This window comes from Carassius gibelio, chromosome A8 (assembly GCF_023724105.1).
Source record: "Carassius gibelio isolate Cgi1373 ecotype wild population from Czech Republic chromosome A8, carGib1.2-hapl.c, whole genome shotgun sequence".
NCBI lineage: Eukaryota > Metazoa > Chordata > Actinopteri > Cypriniformes > Cyprinidae > Carassius > Carassius gibelio.
In genome coordinates, this window is record NC_068378.1 from 7,762,005 (window position 1) to 7,788,002 (window position 25,998).

Genomic DNA, 25,998 nt, shown 5'->3' on the forward strand with positions numbered 1-25,998 from the left:
CCCCACATTTTTAAATGGTTTTGTTTCACAATCCTCTCCAGTGTGTGGTTTTCCCTATTGCTTGTACACCTTTTTTTTTCTACCACATCTTTTCCTTCCCTCCACCTCTCTATTAATGTGCTTGGACACAGAGCTCTTTACAGCCAACCTCTTTTGCAATGATTTTGTGTCTTGTCCTCCTTGTGCAAGGTGTCAATGGTCGTCTTTTGGACATCTGTCAAGTCAGCAGTCTTCCCCATGATTGTGTAGCCTACAGAACTAGACTGAGAGACAATTTAAAGCCATTTGCAGGTGTTTTGAGGTAATTAGCTGATGGGAGTGGCACCGGGTGTCTTCAATATTGAACCTTTTCACAATATTTTCACAATAATTTTCTGAGATACCGAATTTGGGATTTTCCTTAGTTTTCAGTTATAGCCATCAAAATTAAAAGAAATAAAGAATTGAAATATATCAGTCTGTGTGTAATGAATGAATATAATACAAGTTTCACTTTTTGAATGGAATTCGTGAAATAAATCAACTTTTTGATGGTATTCTAATTCTATGACCAGCACCTATATATATATATATATATATATATATATATATATATATATATATATGACACAACTTATGCAGTAACAAAAACAAAAAATAATAATAAAAAATACAATATAATAAATATAATATTTTAATAACTAACTGCATTCTGTCATTTGATTAAAAAACGGATCTGATCATTAAAAACATCAGAACTGAATTCAGTGTAGCAATACATACCTTATTTAGCCTACTGCCATAAAACAGTAACTTTTACTACAGTGGGTTTTACAAGTCTGAGATCGCTATCAAAAAATGTCTATATTCTGCATTCTTTTCTCATTTATTATAACATTATTTGCAACATAATAATATGTTGTTGTTGTTTAACGACAACAACAAATCGATTAATTCTACTACTACTAATAATAACAACAACAACAGAAATTATTTATTTAGAATGCTTCCTGGGTTAACGGCACTAAGTAAACAGTAAAAGTTTATCAGTCACATATTACCTGACACACCTTGAATCTGATCGATCCAGAGTCTGTCAGAGAGCGTGCTCTATTAACAACCGTGTTGCCAGGTCTGGGTTTTCCCCGCAAAACAGTGCTACTGTAATTATACAGCCGCAGGGTTAGAACCACTCCAATAATGTTATACTTAGCCCCTGGAATAAGAATTTTACAAATGGAACAACGCCAAAAAAACTTGTATTCTATCCCCGTGACGCGATTTTTTAGCGGAAGATCTCCACCGAAACGCAATTAGGCGGGTTTCGTTGTGAAAACTTGGCAACCCTGCCACAGAAGGCGAGCTGACTGATCTGAGAGCGGTTGTTAGTTTGTGTCGAGCAGCACAGGAAGAGGAAGTGATTACAGCGACAAGGATGGAGACAGAGCCATATAACACAGTTTAACTCGCCTTTATTCCCATCAAATACAGTTAAAGGCGATGGACGAGTTTACACAGCTCATGTGACTGTGATCTGAAAGACATACTGTAATTATTATCACGGTAAGACTTTATCATCTAACATTATTAGCCAGCTAGCTGCACATATTCATATATAACCATTATGAATACCACAACAACTAACAAATTTAAACAAAGAAATCAATAAAGGCGGCCCCAGCTGTTGGCTATTTTATGACATTTTGCTAAATATTGTAAAGTGAGTTTTTGTATGTGATACATATATCACCTGTTTGAAGCTCTTTATTCTGTCAGCACAGTAAATAGTATTACTTGTTCACTACTAAGTAGTTAATGTTATACTCACTAGTGTAAGAATGTATGAAGTTTGCTACTGTACCTTTAAGACTTTTATATGTGTCATTAAATAAAGCTGATGTAGTTGCACAGTAAATCTAATGAATTATTTCATTCAGAAGTGCAAAAGAAATCCAGTTTTGTCTGTCACGTGTTCTCGTTTGTATAACAGGGCTGAAGGCTTAGACTGAGGACACTGGCCACATGATGTTGGACCACGCCGATGTGAGTTTGACCCCTGATGAACGGGTGCGGGCCTTGACCAAGAAGGGCAGCGCGGTGGACATGAACGAAGCAGTGCCCCTCCGCAGATACTTCCGCTCGGGCATGGAGGTGATCCGCATGGCCCATGTGTACGCCGAGGAGGGCAACACAGAGCACGCCTTTGTCCTCTACAACAAATACATCACGTACGAAGACCTGAATGATGCACTAGCTCCATCTGATGCTTTCTTTTATCATTTACTGACCGTCATGCTGTTCCAAACCTGTGTGACTTTCTTGTGGAGCACAAAAGATGATGTTGTTTGGTTCCCAACGCTCTTCAGAATACATTCCTTTGTGTTTCCTGCAAAAGAAAGAAAGTCAAATGGGTTGGGAACAACATGGGAGTGAGTAAGCAATGACAGAATGTTCATTTTTGGGTAGAGTATCTAATTAACTTAAATGGGAGTCTGTTCTGTGTGAGTAATATTGGCAATGTCCAGTTCACTTACAACAGGTTTAACTCTGGTTGTTTTTAACCCACCAGGCTTTTCATTGAAAGGCTCCCCAAGCATCCCGAATATAAGCTGTGTAATATTCCTGAGAAGAAAGAGATCTTAAGGGTAATGCAGTCTAGTGAACTCTAGATTGATAATCTCAAATGATCATCATATCTTATCAGTGTCCTCAGTTTTGATGTTGTTCCTCACACAGAAGCTAAAGGAGACCGCTTTTCCTCAAGCAGAGCAGCTGAAGAAACATTTACTGAGAAGATACGAGAAAGAATATGCAGAGTTTATCAGCAAAAAGGTGAGGCATTTATTCCAAACCTTATCATGATAGAAAAGCGAAACCGATGAAACCTGTCAAACATGTTTGTTTTTTTGATTCTCACATTTTTTCCATGACTATTTAACACATTTCCCAAATTCTTTTAATGGTAATACATACAGACATAATTTTTTTCCAAAATTCTAGTAATGTAATTGTAATTCCATAATGCTAGATTAACAATATATTTTTATTACAACGAAAATCCCCAGATATCATGATAAACTTATACATGTTCATGGTAAATATGCAGAATTTTTAGTATTTACTATTTGTTGCTCTACTTTTGAAATAATAAAAAATAATTCAGATTTTTTTATAAAACAATGTATTTAATGAATATCCAATGAGACTATTGAGTCACAATAATTATAATAATAATATATATATATAAATATATGTATGTATGTGTATATTCATTTTTTTTTTTTTTTTACTATACATTTTTTTTTTTTTGCAAACTAGTATGTGTCTAGAAGTATTTTTTTATATGCATCACTGACATGTTTGGAGTAATTCATTCCAAAGTTAAAGATGCATATGTTTTTCCACCTTGGTCAGTCATATGGTTGTGCTTCTGTCGTCTGTCAGCGTGCAGAAGCTCAGGCGCTGGAGCAGGAGTTGTGTCGGCAGCGTGAGCTGGAGGTGGAGAGACAGCGGGTGGCAGACATGCAGAGGAGGCAGCTGGAGCAGGAGCAGTTCAGCAGGTTTGAGGAGATGATCCGGCAGAAGGACCGTCAGCGTGAGCATGAGTTCAACACACCAGTGCCTCACCAAGACGACACACTGCTCATCCCTGGGATCCAGGGTCCGCCTCTGCCCTACCTAGAGTCCCCCTCGGCCAATCACAGCGCTCCGTCAGCTCCCAGCCCGGCTGCACCCCCGACCGTGGACCGCTCACTTAAACCGGGTCACCTCAGCAACAACAGTACGGCTAGATCTCAAACCTCACTAGACGTAGAGCAGCCTCAGGTTCTGTGTTGTCAGGTTGTCTCAGAGTTGTTCTTTGTGTTTCAGCTACTATGGTTGATGGTTTGCGGCAGATCACTGTTCCTGCTGAGCTTTGCAGCAAATTCCTGCGATTGGCCAATAACAACACCATAAGAGCAGTGGAGACCTGTGGGATACTCTGTGGGAGACTGGTATGACTTTGTCACAGAGCTGCACAATTAATCGTTTAAAGATCGCGATCTCATTTCTAAATGGCAACGATTCGCCTGTGTCTATTAAATCTTTGGGAAAAGTCATACTGGAACGTTCAAATCTGTGTTCGTGCTGCCGCCGACACAGAGAGCAATTCCCATGTTTAGGTAAGAAACCGCTTCTTTTCAATTACAATCACAATTACAATCATTCGTATTATCACAGAAATGCCGCGTTGAAAGTTAATAGTTCGGGTGTAAACACTGACGTCTATGGTAGCGATCAAAATAGAGCAAATCAAATGTTGAAAGTAACTGGCGCACTTTAATAACTGTCGATTACATTGTTTAGCCACTAGGTGGTGACAAGTCACTTCAATTTGTCATTGATTAATTTATTCAAGAGATTCGTTCAAAAATGCTGATCCATTCAGAAATGAAACAAGTGTAGTATTTATGAAAAATTGAAGTCATTGAATTATTCATTCAATCTAATAATAAAAAAGACTGTAGCAATAAATATTTTGTCACAGCTTGTAGTAAATTATACATTACTTAGTTTAGTTCAGAACCGTGGGAGAATTGCGATCTCTATTTGAGACAAAAAAAATAATAATAACATGATTCTCAATTTATCCAGATTCGTGCCGCTCTAATTGGTGGCATGATTTATTCCTTTTATTACATAAATTTTCCGTTACCAATAACAAAGTTAAAATATGATTCGCACAAGGATTGTCAGACCGAGATCGAGATGAATATTTGGGATGAAAAATTTGCTGCGATGAACATTTTAACTTGAAAAAAAAAATCTGTTAAAGACATCGTTCACCAGAAAATGAAAATTATCTTGTAATTTACTCATCCTCAGGCCAGCCAAGATGTTGGTGACTTTTTTTCTCTTTAGTAGAACAGAACAGAAAATGTTTATCTTAAACCATCGTCTCTGGTGATTCATAATATGCAGGTCGATGACTACCAGTACTTAGAGAGTCAAAAAAGCATATCAGGCAGCACAAAATTAATAACCATGGCTCCGATTTCTTTTTCCACCAGTAGGAACTCTCTAACCATAAGGCCATGACTGCCCCATTTACTATAACAGTGCATTAAGAGATCTATCTGAATGGAGAGTGTTTGTGTGCCTGTTGCAGAATAGTAACGCGTTTACAGTGACACACGTGATCGTGCCGAAGCAGTGTGGAGGTCCAGATTACTGTGACACAGAGAATGAAGAGGAGCTGTTTCTGGTGCAGGACCAGTACGACCTCATCACGCTGGGCTGGATACACGTGAGTCACACTTCTGCCTTCTCCTGCTTTACAACTGATATGAACCACAGGTATCCAGTAGCATGTAACTATAAAATGATTTAAAAAAAAAATAAATCAAAGGGGAAATAATCATATCTGACCCTGGACCACAAAACCAGTCTGAAGTCGCTGGGGTATATTTTTAGCAATAACCAAAAAAACATTGTATGGGTCAACATTATGTCGAAAATAATTTGGATAAATGTATCAAAAATGTATTTTTGATTAGTAATATGCTTTGCTAAAGATTAATTTGGAAAACTTCAAAGGTGATTTTCTCAGTATTTTGATTATTTTACAAATAGCTGTATTTCGTCCAAATATTGTCCGATCCTAATAAACCATACATCAATGGAAAGCTTATTTATTCAGCATTCAGATCAAAAATGGACACTTAAGACCAGGGTCACATACTGAAATGTTAATTTCCCTAAAGGTCCATCAGTACAGGGTTTCATGCAAAAGGTTTCACTATCGATACCGATACGATACCTCAGCTTCAATACCGGTTCCTGAACGATATTTTTCCAATACCAGTTTTATGAAATCTGATTGAACAAGATCACATTACCTCAAACTTTGGTTTCATAAGGAACAAAAAAGCACAAATGAACAAACACAATAAATCAGTGCAAACAGTTTTAATAAAGCTCAAATAGTTTTCAGTTTCCACATCTTTTAGGCTATGTTTACACTAGTATGTTTTAATTTCAAAACGCATTGCATACATTGATTTATGTACATCAAGCATGCAGCATGCATACTGGCTCACCGACGTTGACAAGGTTAACCCCTTAGGTATTGAAATTTGAAAATCTTTCGATTACTCTATGGTATCGAAGAACTTCGGTCGGTGTCTAAAAAGTATCAGACTCGATACCCAGTCGTAGTACAGTGGATCTGCTGCAGTACAGCCATCATTCAGATGTCACCCCACAGACTCACCCCACTCAGACGGCCTTCCTGTCCAGCGTTGACCTGCACACTCACTGCTCATACCAGATGATGCTGCCGGAGTCCATCGCCATCGTCTGCTCTCCCAAATTCAACGAGTAAGTCCAGCCATGAGAGACACGAGAGCAGTGACAGTACAAGTGACTCAAGTCAAAGTCACACTTAACTTCAAAGTGTCTGAATCATTCATCAGTGAATCTGACAGATTGTGGAAAAAGTCGAATGGGGGCGTTGGGAGTTGAAAGCTTGAGAAGCGCTGATGTAATCCTGATGTTGATGTTGACAGGACGGGCTACTTCAGGCTGACTGACTACGGCATGGAGGAGATCTCATCCTGCTCTCAGAAAGGCTTTCATCCGCACCCCAGAGAACCTCCTCTCTTTACTGTAAGTGACATCAACCTACACCTTGTGAAACAGTGTTATGTTTCATGAGTCATGTGACCCTGGACCACGAAACCAGTCTTAAGTTGCACAGGGGTATTTGTAGCAATAGCCAAAAATACATTGTAGCCTATGGGTCAAATTTATATATTTTTTTTATTTTTTAATTGACACTGACTGGTTTTGTGGTCTAGGGTCACATATATCATATGATAAATATATATTTTTTTGTCTTATGTTTTCCCTCTCAGGATGGTAACCACATCAGGATCACAGAAGGCGCTGTTTCGATGCTAGACCTGCGATGATTTCTCTCTGGTGTTCACACAGTGCTGCCATGAAGCTTATTTTTGTAATCTATCGTCGCTAACTCCTCTGATGGACTCTCGTATGGCACCAGCTGTCACTGGTGGAGGGTTTCTTAAAGATCTAAAACAAGCACTTTTTGGGAAACATGAAGACAATAACTGAAGCAGCATTTTTTTGTATGACATCTGTTGGGAGCCACTGGACTGCAGCTCATGCCGGTTTCTGTTTGCTTTGTCCTAATGATCTAGTGACGTCACACACACTAACATATCACATCTGCAGAAACAACACTAAAACAAAGGGTTTTACTGAGTATCTTTGGGAAAAGCTGAACGGGTCAGTCCCGCTGGGCTGCACCTGTCATGAATGCCAGCCATAACAGTTTCATTCATTTTATATATATTTTCTAAAAGCAACTTCATTTTTGGGAGCAGTAATCAGTCCATGATGTTGTTGAATTCTCCGTTCTGATTGGATGAATGTGTTTTTGCATTTAAAACTGTGAGAGACAAGATAGTGGAATAAAAAAAAAATGCAAAAAAACGTGCAAGACGGGAGTGGGATAAAAAAAAAAAAAAAAGCAAAAGTATCAAGATTTTAATTTTCACAGTCTCATTTCTTTATTAATGTGCAACTGGTTGCAGTTAGTACTATATATAAATATTAAGAACAGAGACAACAGGCTGAATTACACATGACAACCCTGTTAAAGATGGAAACATTACATTATAAATTAAGAAAAAAAAAAAAAATCAACCTATGATTTACAGTATTTGTAGATTTAAAAATGATTTTTGACTTTTTCAGTTTATGAACAGCAGTTGATCCATTCTGGCATAGAGATTTTCATTCAGATGCTTTTTAAGGTTTCGGTCAGGACGTTACTCTGTTCTCTGATCATAGAAAATACTGAAATGTTTGCAGTAGCGTCCCAACCCACTAATCAAAGCCGTTTTCACTGAGGTCCGGGACAAACATCATTTCCTCCTTTCAGAGATCGTCTGGCCTTGTTGCTGGCAGTCGTCTGATGTCAGGCACTGGTTTTCCACTTTGATTGAGAAGGTTGACATCAGCTCAGCCAGTCCAGGTCGTCTTCATCATCATCATCACCGAACAGAGGGGCGAGAGGGGGACGTCCTTTCAGACTCTGAGGACATTCACAAAAGAGCATCAGTCAGTTCCTGTTAAATTTAGTTACTGAACAAAAATATTGTGAATGGCATTAACTAGTAATCTCTGCCACTGATTTCATTGGTTGAACAAACAGAGTCCCGCCCCCAAACTCACTCTACTGACTCAGTGTTATAGTTTTGGGGACTATATGACTACATGAGAACTATTACAATTCTTCGGTAAATCATGTGACGCATCGTAAAATACAGTCAAATTTAATTTGAATGACTAATGTGGAATGATGCATTTTGGGATGTTCATATAATTATTTTCTGATTTATGCTGAGAACATTAATGTGCACTACGGTTTAAAAGTTTGGGAGTGTCTAAGAGTTTTTTTCTTTTTAAGAAATAAAAAACATTTATAAGTTTTCTATTTGAAATAAATAATGTTCTTTGAACTTTTGCACACAAAGGACCATGAAAAGAAAAGTTATAACAAAAACTGGAAGCAGCACAACTGTTTTCAACATTCATAATAATCTTCAAAGGACCTTGTGTTTTCAGATTTAAATGATAATCAAATCATTAGTTTGTGAATATGAAGAGCAGCAGATGGATGTGGAGTGTGTGTGTGTGAGAGAGCCCTGCTCACCGGCTCCTCCTCCTCTTCATCGGCCGCTGCGGGTGGGGGCTGGGGATGGGTGGAACTCTGGAAAAATGGTTCCTCTCCATTTTCCTTTTCTACCCTCTCAGACGGACTGAGAGAATAGCAGGAGGAGCACAGATGAGACGAGAGACAGAGAGACACAGGATGACACACATGCTCACAGTGAAGGTTAAAGCGGGGCTTGTGTTAGTCGATTCAGTGTTACAGAGTGATGAGAAGATTTCTGAGGTTTACCACCAAACATAAAAATGACTGAATTAGATCAACAGTAGTCAAGACGACTTGCTGTGAAATCTAATTACTGACTGTTTGCTCCAACATGCACTTCTGTGGGAAGACACGGTTCATCTTCTCTCACATATGAGAAGACGATCCATTACATAAATGTAAGGAGGAAACGAAAATTCGGTCATTATTTACTCACCCTCATTTCTTTCTAAACTGGTCTGACTTACTTTCTTCCATGAAACACGAAGGAGCTATTCTGGAGAACGCTTTAGCTGCTCTTTACACAACCATCGTGACACATGAATAAAAGCAAACATGACAAATAACACCATAAAAGTGGTTCAGATGATTTGTGCACTATATTTTTTATCATTAAGCCATACATAGCTTGTGTTAGTAACGGCAAAAACAAATTGCTTGTTGCATTTCTCTCTCCATTGAGGCTCTTAGATCTTTAAAAGACTTGGCTTAAAGTGCCACTATTATGGATTTTTGACAGTTACTTTTCATGCAGCATGTAACACAGCTCTAAGTGAATAAAAACATCCAGCAAAGTTTTAAATCTGAAAGTGCACTGTGTATAAAGTTACACTCAAAGAGTCGACTGAATCATTGAAACAAGCCGTTTTTAAAACGAATCCCAAGCCGTTTTCATGTTGAAGTCGACATGAAACATTAGCTTATTTCCACTTGTTGGTCTTTTTTGCATTTTTTAATAAAAATGCTAATTCATTCTTTGCCACTAGATGCAAGCATTAAAATAACGGTTTCCCAGTAACGTCCGTAAACAAAGCAACACTGCGCTCACAAACAGACATTACAGTCGCGATGAAATTAAAATGAGATCAATCACCGCAGATTTCCCAGTTTGGATAAATTAATCGGTAAATGAATCATTTAGCAAATAAGGTACAAGACAATGAAGGTGCTTTTTGACCTTACATGCACATTAACCCATCGTTGAGGACTCCCAAAACCAAAATATGCACCTTTCATTACCCATAATAGGGGCACTTTAAAACATGAAATAAAAAAGAAGAGATGAAATAAAAATGAATTAAAAATAACTAATATTATCTCTGTACTAAAATGATGTGAAGGTGAGTAAATACTGATTTTCATTTTCGAGTGAACCCTCTTTAAACACCCTGGTTGATGGGTCTACGCTCATAACAGTGAAGCAGATTTCGTATGTTAGCGGTTGAGCACGCACCTGGAGCGCAGAGCAGAAGTATCCTGCAGAGCGGGAGGAGATGGAGGAGGTCCAGCTAATGTCATGTGTGCGCTTTCTGCTTCATCTAAAGGCCCTGTGACACTCTCATCAGTTACCTTGGCTTCCTGTGTAGGACTAATGTCCTCTGGGGTCACTTCCTGTTTGGTTGTGATGTCACTTTCGGTCTCTTCTCCGCGTTTCGTTTCTGTGCCGCTCTCACTGTCCTGATCCTGCACATTGTGTTCTGTGACTTCCACTTCCTTCTCTTCGCTCATTTCTTCTACAACTTCCTGTTCACTCCTGATTTCTACTCCTTCAAGTTCCTCCGTTTCTTCTTTCTTTTCATCTGCTAGTGAAACATGCTGCTGCGGTCCGTCTTCATCCTGCGCTCCTGCAGGATCTCTCTCTCTCTGGCCGTTTAGATGCACTTCACGTCTAGGCTGAGCGTCAGTCTCTCTCTCCTCCACTTCCTCTTCTTTTTCACTGTGTTCAGATGAAGATCTCTCCTTTTTGGAGAGGAGCTGCAGTGTGACATTCTGTGATCGGAGGAGAGAAACACACTGAGAGATGTTTTATCTGCAGAATAAGGTTTTAAAGCTCAAGTTGTGCTGGGGAGAGATTGGCCAGACCTTGATGGTGCTGACCAGCACTCGGAGAACAGCACTTCCTGTGTAGGTCTCGTTCAGATCGAACTCCGCTCTGAGAGACTGAAACACTCCATTCATCACACGCTTCACCTGGAAATAATCACAGCGGAGCTTATAAAGAGTGATCCATGACTGCGCTTAATATATGAAGAAAAAAATCTAATGCTTTAAAATATTTCATACATTTTATAAATAATTTAAACCTAAAATAAGTGATTATATATATATATATATATATATATATATATATATATATATATATATATATATATATATATATATATATATATATATATATATATATATATATGGCTGCATAAAAAATATTTTTTTTATAAAATTCAATGCATTTTAATTATTACAAAAGCTGAATTTATTCCCATGATGCAAAGTTGGATTTTCAGCATCATTACTCCAGTCTTGATTGTCACATGATCCTTCAGTAATCATACTAATATGATGATTTACTGCTTAAAAGTAATGTTGAAAACCTTTATAAAGCTGAGGAGTGGAATAAGTAAAAAAAATACAGCATTTATTTGAAATAGAAAATATTATGCGTTACATTAAATGTCTTAATGGTCACTTTTGGTCTTTGCTAAATTACATCATTGTAATATGTCTTTGCTAAATAAATAAAAAATAATGCAAAATAGTAATGTCTTTAAAAATAATAATAATTGCTTAGGGCCCGTGTCCACCAGTGGCCCCCCAAGTGTACATAAAATGACAGCTTTATTGGATTTTTTTTATTTTATTTTGTGATATATTGTAAATGGACCATGGTAATTATACATAGATGTTAAATAATCTACATGTATCATTATACATTTTTAATTTAATTTTACATTTAAATAATCTACATGCATCATCTTGTTTCCATAGTGATGTGTCATGCAGACACAAAATATGTTAAAATAAAATAAAATTGAGTAATTAAATTATATAAATTAGTATCCACAAAAATTTGTGTAAATGTTATTAAAATAAGCCAACAAATTAATTTACAGTACAATTACACCAGTACTAATAATATATAAAAACATCAAAGTCGGGAGTCTACAGTTTATGATAATAATTCAAACCTTGTTTACAGATGCACAGCGCGTCTGAGGTTACTGACAGTTCAATCTACACTACACTTGATACACCTTGTGCAGATTGATAACATTTGATCCGAACTGAGAGGTTCTGATGCATGATACTGACAATACAGCATGTACTTTATTATTACCATATTTTTCGGACTATAAGTCGCATCAGTCCAAAAATACATATAAACATATATAAGTCGCACTGGACTATAAGTCGCATTTATTTAGAACCAAGAGAAAACATTACCGTCTACAGCCACGAGAGGGCGCTCTGTGTGTTCAGTGTAGACTACAGGAGCAATGAGCAGCATAGAGCGCCCTCTGGCGGCTGTAGACGGTAATGTTTTCTATTGGTTCGTTTCTCTTAGTTCATGTCAAATTAATTTTGATAAGTCGCACCTGACTATAAGTCGCAGGACCAGCCAAACTATGAAAAAAAGTGTGACTTATAGTCCGTAAAGTACAGTATTATTATTTCTGTACCTGATTGGCTGGTTTGTGTCTCACCTCTTGTGCTGTGTCTGTGTGCTGCTGCTCTGACAGCTGCTGCTCCAGCACCGAGCACTGAAACACACGCAAGACAACGTGAATCACAACCTCTTCAGAAGTCCGAGAGATTCTGTGAGGAGCGCAGCCAATCCTTCACATATTATGACTTACATACTATCTATTGGCAGCTTTTTATTACATTGAAGTCATTTACTCTTGGAAGTCTTAAATATACAGTGGCAAAAACGGTCAGAGAGATAGTTGGGTAAACTAAATAATGTATACTTTAGGTGCCACTAACTCACACTAACATTACAAAACTAACAGACTTACATTGAAAAAATGTAAGAAAATCCATGAAAAATTGAAGAATTTAAACAAGTTTACAGAGTCGTAACTGAAAAGCAATGAGGCCTGAGGATCAACTTGATGTAAAAACTAAAATACAAAGCAATTTTATGCTGACTGAAAGTAGAAACTGGTTTTTTCACCTTTTCTCTCAAGGCCTGCAGCTCTTCTTTCTGGTCCTGCTGCTGTAGTAAAAGCTGTTCCTCTGATTCACGAGACTGTGTGAGTGTGTTCAACTACAGACAGATGTTAAAAACTGTGTTAGTTTGATTAGTGAAGTGATTGTCTGTTCAACAGTTTAAGAAAAAGACAATAGATGATTGTTTTGTAATGTCGTGAGATTAAGATGTCATTTCTGGTCAAAGTATTATTAACAGGTGTGGACTTGCTCTGTTTTTGTGTGTGTGTGTGTGTGTGTGTGTGTGTTCATCATAGCTCTGCATCATGGGAAAAAAAATCTGAAAAAACCTAAGAAACCTAGAAAAAGAGCCGAATACTACTGAATTTGATGATGCTGAGATTAAATATAATCAATATAGACTTTACATCACGTACAGTTTTTTTTTCCCACACAAAATGAGATTATTTTTCACATTTTATATATGTTTCACTTCAAAAAAAGAAAAGAAAAAACAAAGCCAAATGTCAGAAGTTTCAAAATTGTAATGACAGAAAAGCATTCAAATGTATTATTTAACTTGAATTCTGTGTATGACTGAAACATATGTTCAAATACTCCATTTAATGTCAGATTTAAAAACTTTAATGTAATAACTTTCACAGTTTCACACGTCAATAGGTGAAGTGGATCGAAACCTTTCATCAAAGTTCTCCTAAAACCTCGAACCAAAATGCTTTCTTGTCTTAGGACAACACTGATTCACTGTTTTGATCCACTTCAAATGCTGACTACTGTGTATGTATGTATATATGCATATGCATGTGTGATTGTGTGTGTTTTTGCTGTCGCTGTTTGGCCGTAGTAAAACACCCAAAGATGCAGCAGAAACATCTGGCTCATGTACACAGTCATGCATTTTCTTCTATCACTGGCCATATTACTTACACTGAGATCAGGATAGATGTTATACATGTGATCATGGACTGAGAAAGTAAAAACTAGTTTTCAGAGAAAAGACAGGAATCACGCTTTTGTGTGATGATGCAATCGTACTAATGGTTGTCAAAAGCAAAAAATGCATGACATGAAAGCATGACCTGCTCCAGCAAATGAGCTCCCAGAAATGGGTAAGAAACAAGTATTCATTCAGCACATGATGCAGGACGGGTGGAGTGTGTGTGAACCTTGTCCTGCAGCTGTGTGAGCTCGAGCTGCAGTGTGTCTCTGTGCTCTGAGAGTTCAGTCATCTCTCTCGTCTGCTGATCACACTTCACCTGCCACTCCTGCTCCAGATCGGCCTGCAGCTGAGACAGCTGCACACACACACACATACACACGTCAAGCTACTCACGTGAAGCTACAATAAAACAAATGCTGAATGTGCCAACAGCTTTATACAGCTACTGGCAGGAATGTGTAAGGAAAGTCAGCTAGCTGCCATGAGTCCAGCATGGATCTAATCTTGTCGTTTACCTGTTCAGCGGTGGCTTGGTCTGTGCTGGTTCTGGCTTTACGTAACTGGCTCCTGAGGTTGTCTAACTCCTGCTGGGCCGTCCTCCTCACCTCCTCCAGTTCCTCATCGCAGCGCTGTCTCTCCAACTGCCACTTCCTCTTCCTCTCAGAGAGAGTCTGAATCACACAGTTATTTGCTTTTTCCCCTCACACATGTATACTGAGACAGACGTGTGAATTACTCACTCGTTCCAGACTGTCTTTCTCTGTTTTCATGTCCTGTAGCTCGTCCTCCGTGTTGTTGAGCTTGAGCTCCAGTTCCTTTCGTTTCTGTTTCTCCATCTTGTGTTGGTCCTGAACTCTGTCTGCTGTCTCCTTCAGCTCTGAAACGGACACAGTGCATCAAGCCTTAATAAGCGGTTCTCCGTGCAATTTTCCAATCCCTAGTCATTTTTTCCTGACTGAAGAGCAGAAATGATGCCAAACAAACAAAAAGCAAGCAAGCAAAACAAAAAACAAAAAAAACAAATCAAAAATCAAAAAGAAAACAAGGAAAAAATCTAGATGAAATCAAAAAGGAAAAAAATTAAATAAACAAAATCAAAAAGAAAAAAAAAGTAAAACAAAAGAAGAAAAATACACTAAATAAACAAGAATATCTAAATAAATAAATATCTAAACAAATCAAAACACCCAAACAAACACGTCCTGGCCATATTTCACCCCTAATGAAAGAAAGAAGAACAAAAGTATACTTTTACTTAAAAAAATTAAGCCTATTTTTGAAACTTAATTTTTTTTGCATTGTGACAATTTTCATCACATTTTACCCTCAAATCCACAATACTGTAATGTTGTAAAAACACAATTATACGCTCCTTAAATAATAAACTATTTATGAATGATGATAAAAAAACAACAAAAAAAAAAAACACTGCATTTCTATCAGAAAAGCATTAAAAAAAATAATGAGAATCCAAACTGAGAATAATTCTTTGATTTTGGAGTGAAATGTGACCTGTACATGTTTACAGTGAATTGTACCCACATATTTAATGTTTAACACATATTTCGGTGGAGTGAGATTTCATTGCAAGGTGAATCCTCACCCAGTATCTGCGCCTCCAGTGTTGTGACGTGTGTGCTGCGCTGCTGACCGTCCTGCAGAGCCGAGCTGAGTTTGCTCTGCAGCGCTGAGGTCTTCTGCTGCTGAGAGCTCAACTCCAGCTGCAGCTCCGACACACGCGCCGCGGACGATGCCAGCTCCTCCGTCAAACGTGCCTTCCAGAGACACAGAGAGAGACCACATGAAACCAGTGATGATGCAACAGCAGCACTACTCTGATGAAATGATGATGGGACTGTAACGCAAACAGTGACGAGAAGATGATGGAAGAACTGTCTATCTCTGCTGAGAGCTGAATGCTGATTGGCTAGTGAGTGGTGCCTGTTGAGTGAGAACACAAAAGAGAAATGCAAAATGCTTTACTTTAAATAAACGATGGGAGAGTGTGTATGAAACGGATGAGACGGGACAGCGCTCTTGCTCACCTGATCCCAACTCAATTCTTGTGGCAGTGCATGCTGGGAAAAGAGAGCAGTCACCACTAAAGGCTCTCAGCCAATCAGAGCACAGATAAATGGCTTAAGATATTTAAGACTACTTCTGTAATGTTAAAAAGTCCCCTTGTTTGAGTGGAGAGTGCGGAAAAAACGAATTTAGGACTGACTGACAAGAAATACCTAAATAATTTCAATTCGGCACTCTTACCACAATGGCTTGTCCAGATGGAGCATATTAGTTGCATACAAACCTACCAATAATCATGATGTACTTATAAAATTAGAGCTAGTGACAGCAAGAGAGAAATTACTGTATTTTCTGGACTGTAAGTAGGGATGGGTATCGTTAAGGTTTTAACAGTATTACTACTCTTACCGATAATGCTTAATGGTCCGGTACTTTAACGGTATTCTTATCGGTACTTTGTGTTGTGTGTGTGTGTGTTTTTTTTTTAAGAACAAGTTGAGAACAGAATTAACATTTCTTTATTTGTTTTATGTAAAATGAATAATGGGCTTGTCTTGTTCTATATAGATCAGTGATTTTTCCCTATTTGGAATTTTAAAAACAAGTAGAAAATATGTTGATTTCATTCTCATTTTTCCCAAAAGAAATCAACAGAATTTCTACGTAAGGTTAGCAAACCACTGAGATTTTACATTTATTTTACATTTTACATTTTATTTTAAATGACGTTAACAACGTGATTCAACATGATTTTAGAATACATACCTGACGTAGATAGGGCAACTACCAGAGACGAGCTAGCTAGGCAGTCGATACACATAATGCACTTTTGAAAGATGCTTTGACAGATTGCTTGTGTTTCCGCCCTTACATGCAAATATTGTTTTGCACTTATGACAACGAGGGATGTCAGCATTAACTCTAGTGAAGTATAACCACACATAGTAACGTTTTGCTCTCTCCGCCATCGTCACTCTTTGTATTAAGCGGGAGTTTTAATACTGTTATGTATTTACCGCACTCGTTCTTGTTGTGTGTGTGTGTGTGTGTGACTGACAGACAGCCTCTGCAGCGCGCATGAGAGTTCACGGAGATCTCACAGACAAACGTCTTAATACGATCACACATTAGAAATGTTTGGCGAGATTAAATGTGCACGCCAACATTATTAAGCAAAAATACATAGTAAATTTTTTTTTTTCCAGTACCGAAAGCAGAACCGATACCGTCAGATCTTACTGATACTACGGTCTTTCATAATTTAGCCCCGGGGTTTAATACCGGGTTTCGGTACCCATCCCTAACTATAAGTCACACTTTTTTTCATAGTTTGGCTGGTCCTGTGACTTATAGTCAGGTGCGACTTATTTATTAAAATTAATTTGACATGAACCGAGAGAAATGAACTAAGAGACCTGAACCAAGAGAAAACATTACCGTCTCCAGCCGCAAGATGGCACTCTATGTTGCTCAGTGCTCCTGTAGTCTACACTGATGACAGAGTGCCCTCTTGCGGCTGTAGACGGTAATGTTTTCTTTTGTTTTATAAATAAATGCAACTTATAGTCCAGTGCGACTTATATATGTTTTTTTCCTCATCATGACGTATTTTTGGACTGATGCGACTTATACTCAGGTGCGACTTATAGTCCGAAAAATACGGTACATGTAAATATTTTTATGCATAATTACTGAGTTTGCCGATCTAGTCACAGAGGCGAAGGTAACACCAGCTAAGAAATACTCCGAATGTTGTTTTGTTTGGAGTTACACACAACCGCTTGTGCACTGATATCGAATCAGCAATCAGTCCCACCGATTACAAAATGATTCTGAAGTAGGCTTCAGTGTAAAGCGTGGCAGCTCACTAGGTTTCTGGTGTTATTGCACGGTTTAACAGAGTTACCTTGTCTTGTTCCGCCTGCAGGATTCTGGCCTGACTCTGTTCACTGCGGTTCTTCAGAGAGTCGTTTCTCTGCTCCATCAGCTGATTACTCTGCTCCACGTACCTGCGCAAACACACACAGCCGGGAGTCACAATCATACTTGGACATTTCTTTTGAAAGTGATGGTCAAAACAGGACAAGGAGTGATGGGGACGGGAGCAGGTAACAGCATTTAATAATGAGAGAAAAGACGAACTGAATCCTGACCTCTGGTTCTGATTGAGCAGCTCGCCGATCTTGCGGTTCTGCTCCTCGATGCGTGAACTTTTCTCAAACACCTTTTTCTTCAGACATTCGTTCTCCTGAATACATGCAGTCGCGTGACCAATGGTCGCCAAAATATTCCAGCTTATACTTATTTTAAGTATTTAATTCAGTTTACATTTTTTACTGTAACGATTAGACTCATGACTTGGATTGACCTCCCGAATCACAGTGGGTTACCTGTATGATCCTCTGAATGTTGTGCATGATCATTGCAGTCTCCATGGTCACGTTTGAGAAGCCCAACGAAACACTGCCTTGCTTCTGTAGGTCATTAATCTGAAAAAGAAGAGAGATTTCTCAAAAGGCTGTTCGAGTATATAATGCAGTTACTTAGAAAGAAAGATTCCTAATAATGTATCGACCTTTGAAGACAAGTGGTCCAGTTTGTCTGACACTTTCCCAACAGCCAATCGGATTTCAGTGTTGTGTTGTCGAGCCTCTGTCATCAAGAAGGACGTGACGTCACTAGTTCCTTAAAGGGACAGACGTCATTAATGATCGCGACCATCTGCAGGCGATGAACTACAAACAAATGTTTTGTCAAAGTGGTAAGATGGTCTTTACCTTGGTAAGACACAGTCTGTGTGGGGTACATCTGACTAACAGCCTGAAAAGAGGAAGTCACAGTCAACGGAGGAATCATACTCGATGTTAAATGTTTGTTTAGTAGAGTTGCAGCGGCCGATTGTAAGGTCTTACTAAAATGGCACGTAAAGTCCATATTAGAGGCGTAGTAACTACTAGCTAGTAAGTAATAACTCTACATCAATGTAAATGATGACAGAACTTTCATTTTGGGTTGACGAGTGCTTTAATATTATCAGACTTGTTATTGTAGTTATATTTATTATGAAGCATTAGTGTTGAACGTACACAGCAATAGTGAGTTACTTACCTGAAAGGCATGTACGGCTCCCGGCATTATGGGCTGCGGATTGGCTGTTGCTATGGTTACAGGAAGTAGGGCCGAAGCTGGAATGAAGAGAGAGAGCGCATACAAGGTCATAAACACTACAATGACAGTGGCTCAAGTGGTAGAGCATTGCGTTAGCAGCGCAAGGTTGTGGGTTCGATTCCCACGGGAACACATGTTAGGTAGAAAATGTATAGCCTGAATGCACTGTAAGTCGCTTTGGATAAAAGCATCTGCTTAATGCATAAATTAAATTTAATGATATAAGATTGCAACATTGCATTCCTATTTATCTATAACAGTATATGGCTGAGCTTTATTTGTGTGCTGGCTTTGTAAGTTTCTACTAGATTTCAACTCAAACAATTAAGTATATGTTTAAAAATTGCATTATTTTATACTATGTTACACTCGTGGCTGTTATTATCGGGATGTGATATGATAGTGGTGTTACCCTGCACTGAAGGTGGCGGGCCGGAGGAGATGTGTGCAGGCTGTGTTGATGGTGTACTGCTACGCTCCTTGAATCTGGACACACTGGGGTCCTACAGCAATAACAGGAACAGAGTGCATGAGGGTCATCTGTATGCATCCTCTCACATTTACACATGTGCATAGCTTTACTAAAGGACAGAGACGTTGATCACAGTGGCAGATCTTTGTGCTGTATCTGGTTTGGAGACAGACTAAAACCGTTGTAATGACGTTCTCAGAAGAATAAACCTTGCCTCAAGTTCAGAGTCACTGGAGTCTGGCTGTGAGGAGGATGAGGACGGGCCGGTGATGAAGGGCAGCATCGGCTGGCCCATCTTGGCCATGCGTGAGATCAGTTTAGCTTTAGTGGCATCGGGATTCTGAAGAAAACATGTCAGAAAACACACAGACACATTTATACTGTAGATGGTTTATTATCAGTGAAGCATTTATACTAAAAAAATTAAACCAACATACTATGACTAATTACTAATAAATATATACAAAATAATAATTAAATGTACAAATAATAATTAGAATACAAATTAATCTAGGCATCAAAACATTATTCCTTCAACTTTTGAAAGTCTATCAGAGTATTTGTCAATATTGGACATATACTGTACACTGATCTATATATATTCTCTATTATAGATCAATGGATAAATACTGTTAGTAGAGCATATTTAGATTTTTGTCATTTAACAAAAGTAAAAATAAGAAAATATGAGCTTGAATAATTTAAAATACAGTATATATCAAATATTGACAGATCTGACAACTCCAAAAAAAACAAGAAAACAATCAAAAACATTAATGTTGGCTAATAACCATTATTTTACACATTTATTGAGCACACCTATTTATTATAAATATACATCTATATATGCACTAGCTCCAGCTATATTTATTGAAAACCAGTTGTAAACATTAGTTAACTACATTAGTAAAAATTAACTCAGTTCATAATAAAATGTACTAATACTTTATTAAAGTCAAATGTTTAATCTGTTAATATTAATGAATGGCCCTGAACTTACATGGACTAACAACAATCAGTTGTATTTTTATTAATGATGATTTCAGATAAATTAATTATTAAAATAACTATATATTAAATACTTTTATAAAACAATAAATTAATAAAATCTTTGATTAAAAAAAACTTTACTGCTCATTGTAACTTAACATTACATAATGCATTAATGAATGTTAACTCATGAACCTTTTTGTAAAATGTTAACTATTTATTTTAACAGAAAACTGGATTAATAAAACAAAAATGCTAAAAACAAATGCATACAACTGCAAAAAAAAAAAAAAAAAAAAAAAAAATCTTACACTGAGCTGTTCATTGAGGGAGTTTGATTTTGCTCGAGGAGGCGCTTCACTGTTAGCAAAAAAATAAAAATAATTATCAAACAGAGAATTTAAAGCAAATTCTATTAATAAAAAAACAATAGTCTCCAGTCAGGCTACAGCGCCTGACAGCACACGTACATCACGGAGATGTCTATAAGACATATTTTGAGTGTGTTTGTTCATCTGCAATACATCTATGAGACGTTTCCTATCAGATGTCAAACAGACGTTTAGAAGATGTCTTTAAGATGTTTCTGATTAAGAACGTGTGTAAAACTGACGTCTGTCAGATGTTTGTACACAGCAGATGCTTTCCAGATGAACTGATCTTTACCAGACGTCTTGCAGACGTGCGTGTGCTCTCTCTCACCTGGGTTTGCTGGTTTGTGGGGCATCGCTGAGGGGCTGGTTGAGCTCAGCAGGGGCCAGACTCTCCACACTGGGAGCAGGAGACCGAGCCGCCGAATCTCTTGAACTTCCATCCTTTGCAAACTTAACCTGCACAAGAATTGAGAGAATAATGATGATAAGAGCAGGGCTGCATATTCTCCAACACTACAAACTGTGTACTCCTGATGAAAAAATATGTACTTTTTGAATATGTAACATTATTCAGGCAAACGTGAGGGAGTGAGGAAGTGAAGCTCTGAATGTGAGAAGGACGCACCCGACGGATCTCCACTTCAAAGACTAGCGTGCTGTCCGGTGGGACGCGGTTGGCTACGCCCTGCGACCCGTACGCAAGACTGGGAGGAATCACCATGAGCCTCTTTCCACCTTTGCGCATATTCATCATCCCCTCCTCCCAGCCCTGAGAGACGGACAGAGAGCTTTAGACGGCCGTATGAGTGATAATGACACAAAGAAAACTCCCCCCTCACCTTAATGACCTTCCCAGCCCCGAGCTTCAGTCTCAACAGTTTGTCTTTATTCAGATTTGAGTCAAACATCTGGAGGAGAAGAAAATCAAAGATTATATAAAGCAGGGTGGCAACAAATTAAACAATGCATTTATGGGTATTTAAAATATGTTCATGAACTAAATTTGACTGGAATATTGATGCTGAAAATTCAGCTTTGCATCACAAAATAAACTAAATTTTAAAATGTAATATAATAGAACACAGTTATTTTACACCGTAATAATATTTCGCAATATTACTGATTTAATTGTATTATTCATCAAATAAATGCAGTCTTGGTGAGCATAAGAGGCTTATTTTAAAAACGGAACCTTAATGTTGTTCTAAAATTCTAAAAAAATTATTTATATTTTATCAGAATTCAACTATATTCTTATTATGTATGTATCATGTAAATACATTAACTTGCTTAGTGTATGTTTCAGATTATTTCCTCTGATTTTTATTTGGACAGTGCACACGTAAACGCAGCCATTGTCAAAACATCGTTACCTTTCCGATGGAGTTGTTTTGCAGTAGCCAGCCAGAGTAGGCCACTTCTAAAGAGTCTCCGTTCTCCACGGCCTGACCCTCACCGAGAACAAGATCCTGGACCAGGACCGAGTCTAACGCACCGCTGCAGTTCGCTTTGGCAAGACAAACCTGAAACAATTCTATCACTGCGTAAGAAGCTCCTTCAGACAACATCACACGATAAAGAACAAAGACAAACCTCTTTACAGAAGTCTGAAGCCACTTTCTCGGATTCAAACATCAGCGACCAGTTCTGTCTCTGGTCGTCGTAAAACGTGCAGTAGTTACTGGGCTGGACCTGAAAGAGTGAGAGAGACCGCTAGAAATAACACAAAAGCTGTTGTCTGACTTGAATTCTGTGAATAAGAGCTCACGGTGAGGACGAAGCCGCTGTGGATCCTGGCGGCCGTCACCTGCTTCTGTTGACTGACATACAGCAGGATCTTGTACTGAAAAACAGTGCAGACATGTTATAAGAGACACCTCCATTTAGAAAAACTAATGATCGTTCTAACCTCTTTAGTTGAATGATTTCCAAGGACCGCAGCTCCGAGCTTGCCTTGTTTCACGTACTGTCCGTTAACACTGCACAGAAAATAAACCGGGATCACCACATAACTGTATTCACAACATTACATTACCACGGATAACCGGTCACTTTGCTTTGGAAAACTGGTTCAAAATGTGCAGCATCTTTCGTGCTTTATTCTTCACACCTAAAATGAAATACCAAATTTCCAACTTACTATCTGTAGGCATGAACTGCAGTAGCAAAGAGAACAGCTGGAGGGTTTGGAGGAGGTGCGTTCTTTTGGTTTGGGGGTCCTGTAAAAACAAAACATGAAATGTCAAAATAATAATAATAGTATATGAAATTGATCAAAAGCGATAGCAAAGATATTTACATTGTTCGGAATTCTTTTTTAAATAAAGCCTGTTCCTTTGAACGTTCTATACATCAAAGAATCCTGAAAAAATGTATCACGGTTTCCACAAAAACATGAAACGGCACAACCGAGTGACAACACTGATAATAATCAGAAATGTTTCTTGAGCAGCGAATCAGCATATTAGAATGATTTCTGAAGGATCATGTGACACTGAAGACTGGAGTTAAGATTCACAGGAACTAATTTAACACGTAAAACACTTCACAAGGAGCCTGCTCCGTCTCTTCTGTCAGCGTATTGTCTATTTCCTCTTTACACTGCAATGTATTTTCACTGTGTGAGAACATAATGTGTGGCACGAGAGCGCCGTGGCTTGTCAGACATGGCAACAGTAACGAAAGTGGGCGGGTCTTTGCGAAGAATCAATTATAAATGCAGTTTCTATAAATTCATTTCCTTAAAGATTAATAAATAAAAGGTTCCTGCAGTCTTACCGGAGTTGGTAGAGCTCTTGCGGGGCTGTTTGGGCGCTGTGTATTGGAAAGACTCGTTCCCCTGGTTTGCTGCCTGATCCAGCCCAAAGAGAGAGGCCAACTTTGCTCTAAAATTGCAAAAAAGAAGCAAATCAGTCACTGCTTCACTTGTGTGAGATCACATGAGTCTCTGAACAAGGCTCAACTCTTAAAACCAATCTAATGGCACGTTCCAGGCAACCCATAACCTGTGTTTTTCCAACCTTGTACCAGTGAAAGTGCACTGGAAGACCAGTCAAACCCGTGACTTCCCACCCGTGAACTCGTACTAGATCGATGTACTCCAGTTCTAAAGCCCTGACGTCACATAGCACGAGAAACAACAATGGCATCCCCTACAGATAATACTGGCTACGGATGCAGTGTTTATGCAAGTGATACAAGTTGAAAAAAACGATTTGAGGACAATCTAATGTTACAATAAAATGTATAATCTACCATATTTTCTGGACTATAAGTCACACTTTTTTTCATAGTTTGGCTCGTCCTGCGACTTACAGTCAGGTGCGACTTATTTATCAAAATTAATTTGACATGAACCAAGAGAAATTAACTAACAGAAAACATTACCGTGTCCAGCCGCCAGAGGGCGCTCTATGCTGCTCAGTGCTCCTGTAGTCTACACTGAAAACACAGAGCGCCCTCTCGCGGCTGTAGACGGTAATGTTTCTCTTGGTTCTTGGGTCTAAATAAATGCGACTTATAGTCCGGTGTGACTTATCTCTGTTTTTTTCCTCATCATGATGTGTTTTTGGACTGATGCGACTTATACTTAGGCAACTTATAGTCCGAAAAATACGGTACCTACAATTTCTTGCACTCAGGAAGTTTGGCGTGACTTGCCTGGAACGCAACAAAGTCGTGAGTCGTGGTTTGAAGTCCTGACTTACGGACTCAAAAATCTTCCTGGAACGCAGCATTAATTGACTTTGAATGTGTTTTTGATTCAACTTTTAAGTGAAGAACTTCAGCGAACACCTGCAGCGACGAATGAAAATGAAAAAACTATGACTTCTGCAACATCATCAGAAATCTACTTAACGTATACACCACTGACCCATGGATCGGTCTCCACTTGTAGTCACTGTACTGCAGTCTGATCTGTTAGCAGGAATTGTTGAATAAAGTCGTTATTTTTGTTTTTGTTTTTTTGTTTTTGTATTTTTGTATTTTTGCTTCATAATGTTACGGTTGAACCACTGATGGCAGATGGGCTATTCTGACGATGTCTTTCACATTTTTCTGGACCTTGACACTGTTATTTACTTGACTGTCTATGTAACAGTCACAAGCCTCCCGGAAAGTGATTATTGACCGAATGTTCATTTTTGGGTGGAGTAACCCTTTAACAAGCTGCCTCTCCACCTTTCTACAGTCCTTCTCACCAGCTTCAGATTCCCCATTAACACATGTGGATGCCGACGCAGAATAAGAAGTTTCACAGGCTCAGATGATTTTAGTGACATATTGATGGACTGTTAAAAGATCAGACGTCACGTGATCCAGGACGTCATGCACGAACTAATGTAACATTCAAGTCTTGAAATGTGGAGAACTCGTTGTTATTTAACACATCTAACTGTTCATGTAACGTTACTTGTGTCGCAACACGTTGGTCTGCAAGCCACAATAATGCTGCAATGTATCTGCTGAGTTACATTAATGAGTGACACTCTTCTCTCTGGCACCAACATGTTTTTTCCTCCCCAAACCGCCGATGCATTTGAGTTGTTTCGGTGTTAAACGTCCGACCGGGTTTTATTTAAGTAGTGAATGGTGTTTGTCTGCTGACTTTGGCCCTCATCAGGGACTCAGTCACCCTCCAGTCGGAGACAGAAAGTCTCCGTCCTCGTCGTCTGCTGCAAACATGCCCCTGACTGATCTTCACACCGCCAGGCGAACTGATGCAGCTGTAATAATATCCCAGGGATGCAGTAATCTCCTGCACGCGGTGAATGAATATTAAAGTGTAATATACATTTTCTGCAGTCGCTTCCTGGTTCTGGTCTCAGCTGACCCCCACCTGATCATACGCGCCTACGTCACTCGACACTTCCGATGGGGATGGGGGGGATTGTAATAAAAACATTTGGAAAATCGAAAATATATTTTAATGTACTTATTGTCACTGTTTAAATGTATCAATAACAGGAAAACCATTTAAAATTAATTATTAAATATAATTATTGAATGGGTTTATTCGTCGTACTACGGATGTTTCTTTCTTTCTTTCTTTTTTAAATATTATTTATGTTTTATACGTAGTATTGTTTATATTTAATGCATGTAGTATCAACTGTTGTAAATAATATGTACATTTGGCGGAAATGTTTCGTAA

At 38.4% G+C, this 25,998-nt stretch overlaps 2 protein-coding genes across 4 annotated transcripts; one reads left to right on the plus strand and one right to left on the minus strand.

The window, feature by feature from the left end:
* The first annotated feature begins 1,381 nt into the window (after positions 1 to 1,381).
* Positions 1,382 to 8,478, plus strand: LOC128018307 (STAM-binding protein-like A). The gene is made up of 10 exons (XM_052603755.1): positions 1,382 to 1,542; positions 1,970 to 2,207; positions 2,549 to 2,624; positions 2,716 to 2,811; positions 3,424 to 3,760; positions 3,850 to 3,974; positions 5,129 to 5,266; positions 6,227 to 6,339; positions 6,528 to 6,627; positions 6,876 to 8,478. Exons 2-10 carry the CDS (start codon positions 2,002 to 2,004, stop codon positions 6,930 to 6,932), a joined length of 1,248 nt encoding a protein of 415 aa, XP_052459715.1. The 5' UTR covers positions 1,382 to 1,542; positions 1,970 to 2,001; the 3' UTR covers positions 6,933 to 8,478.
* Positions 7,529 to 25,706, minus strand: LOC128018306 (FK506-binding protein 15). Of its 3 annotated transcripts, none has more exons than XM_052603753.1 (30): positions 25,480 to 25,692; positions 23,622 to 23,728; positions 22,984 to 23,062; positions 22,753 to 22,822; positions 22,612 to 22,686; positions 22,437 to 22,535; positions 22,217 to 22,366; positions 21,683 to 21,751; positions 21,469 to 21,612; positions 21,172 to 21,299; positions 20,781 to 20,829; positions 19,694 to 19,819; positions 19,420 to 19,510; positions 18,948 to 19,024; positions 18,617 to 18,659; positions 18,415 to 18,524; positions 18,230 to 18,328; positions 17,993 to 18,087; positions 17,746 to 17,848; positions 15,860 to 15,892; positions 15,418 to 15,589; positions 14,555 to 14,691; positions 14,330 to 14,485; positions 14,041 to 14,160; positions 12,879 to 12,971; positions 12,406 to 12,462; positions 10,787 to 10,894; positions 10,158 to 10,693; positions 8,702 to 8,807; positions 7,529 to 8,080 (listed from the first exon to the last, which is right to left on the minus strand). In XM_052603753.1, the coding sequence occupies exons 1-30, from the start codon at positions 25,527 to 25,529 to the stop codon at positions 8,003 to 8,005; spliced, it is 3,360 nt and encodes a 1,119-aa protein (XP_052459713.1). In that variant the 5' UTR covers positions 25,530 to 25,692; the 3' UTR covers positions 7,529 to 8,002. The 3 variants fall into 3 exon arrangements, with proteins under 3 accessions (XP_052459713.1, XP_052459712.1, XP_052459714.1); XM_052603752.1 differs by having other exon boundaries at positions 14,041 to 14,169; XM_052603754.1 differs by lacking the exon at positions 15,860 to 15,892 and having other exon boundaries at positions 14,041 to 14,169; positions 25,480 to 25,706.
* Between the last annotated feature and the right edge of the window lie 292 nt (positions 25,707 to 25,998).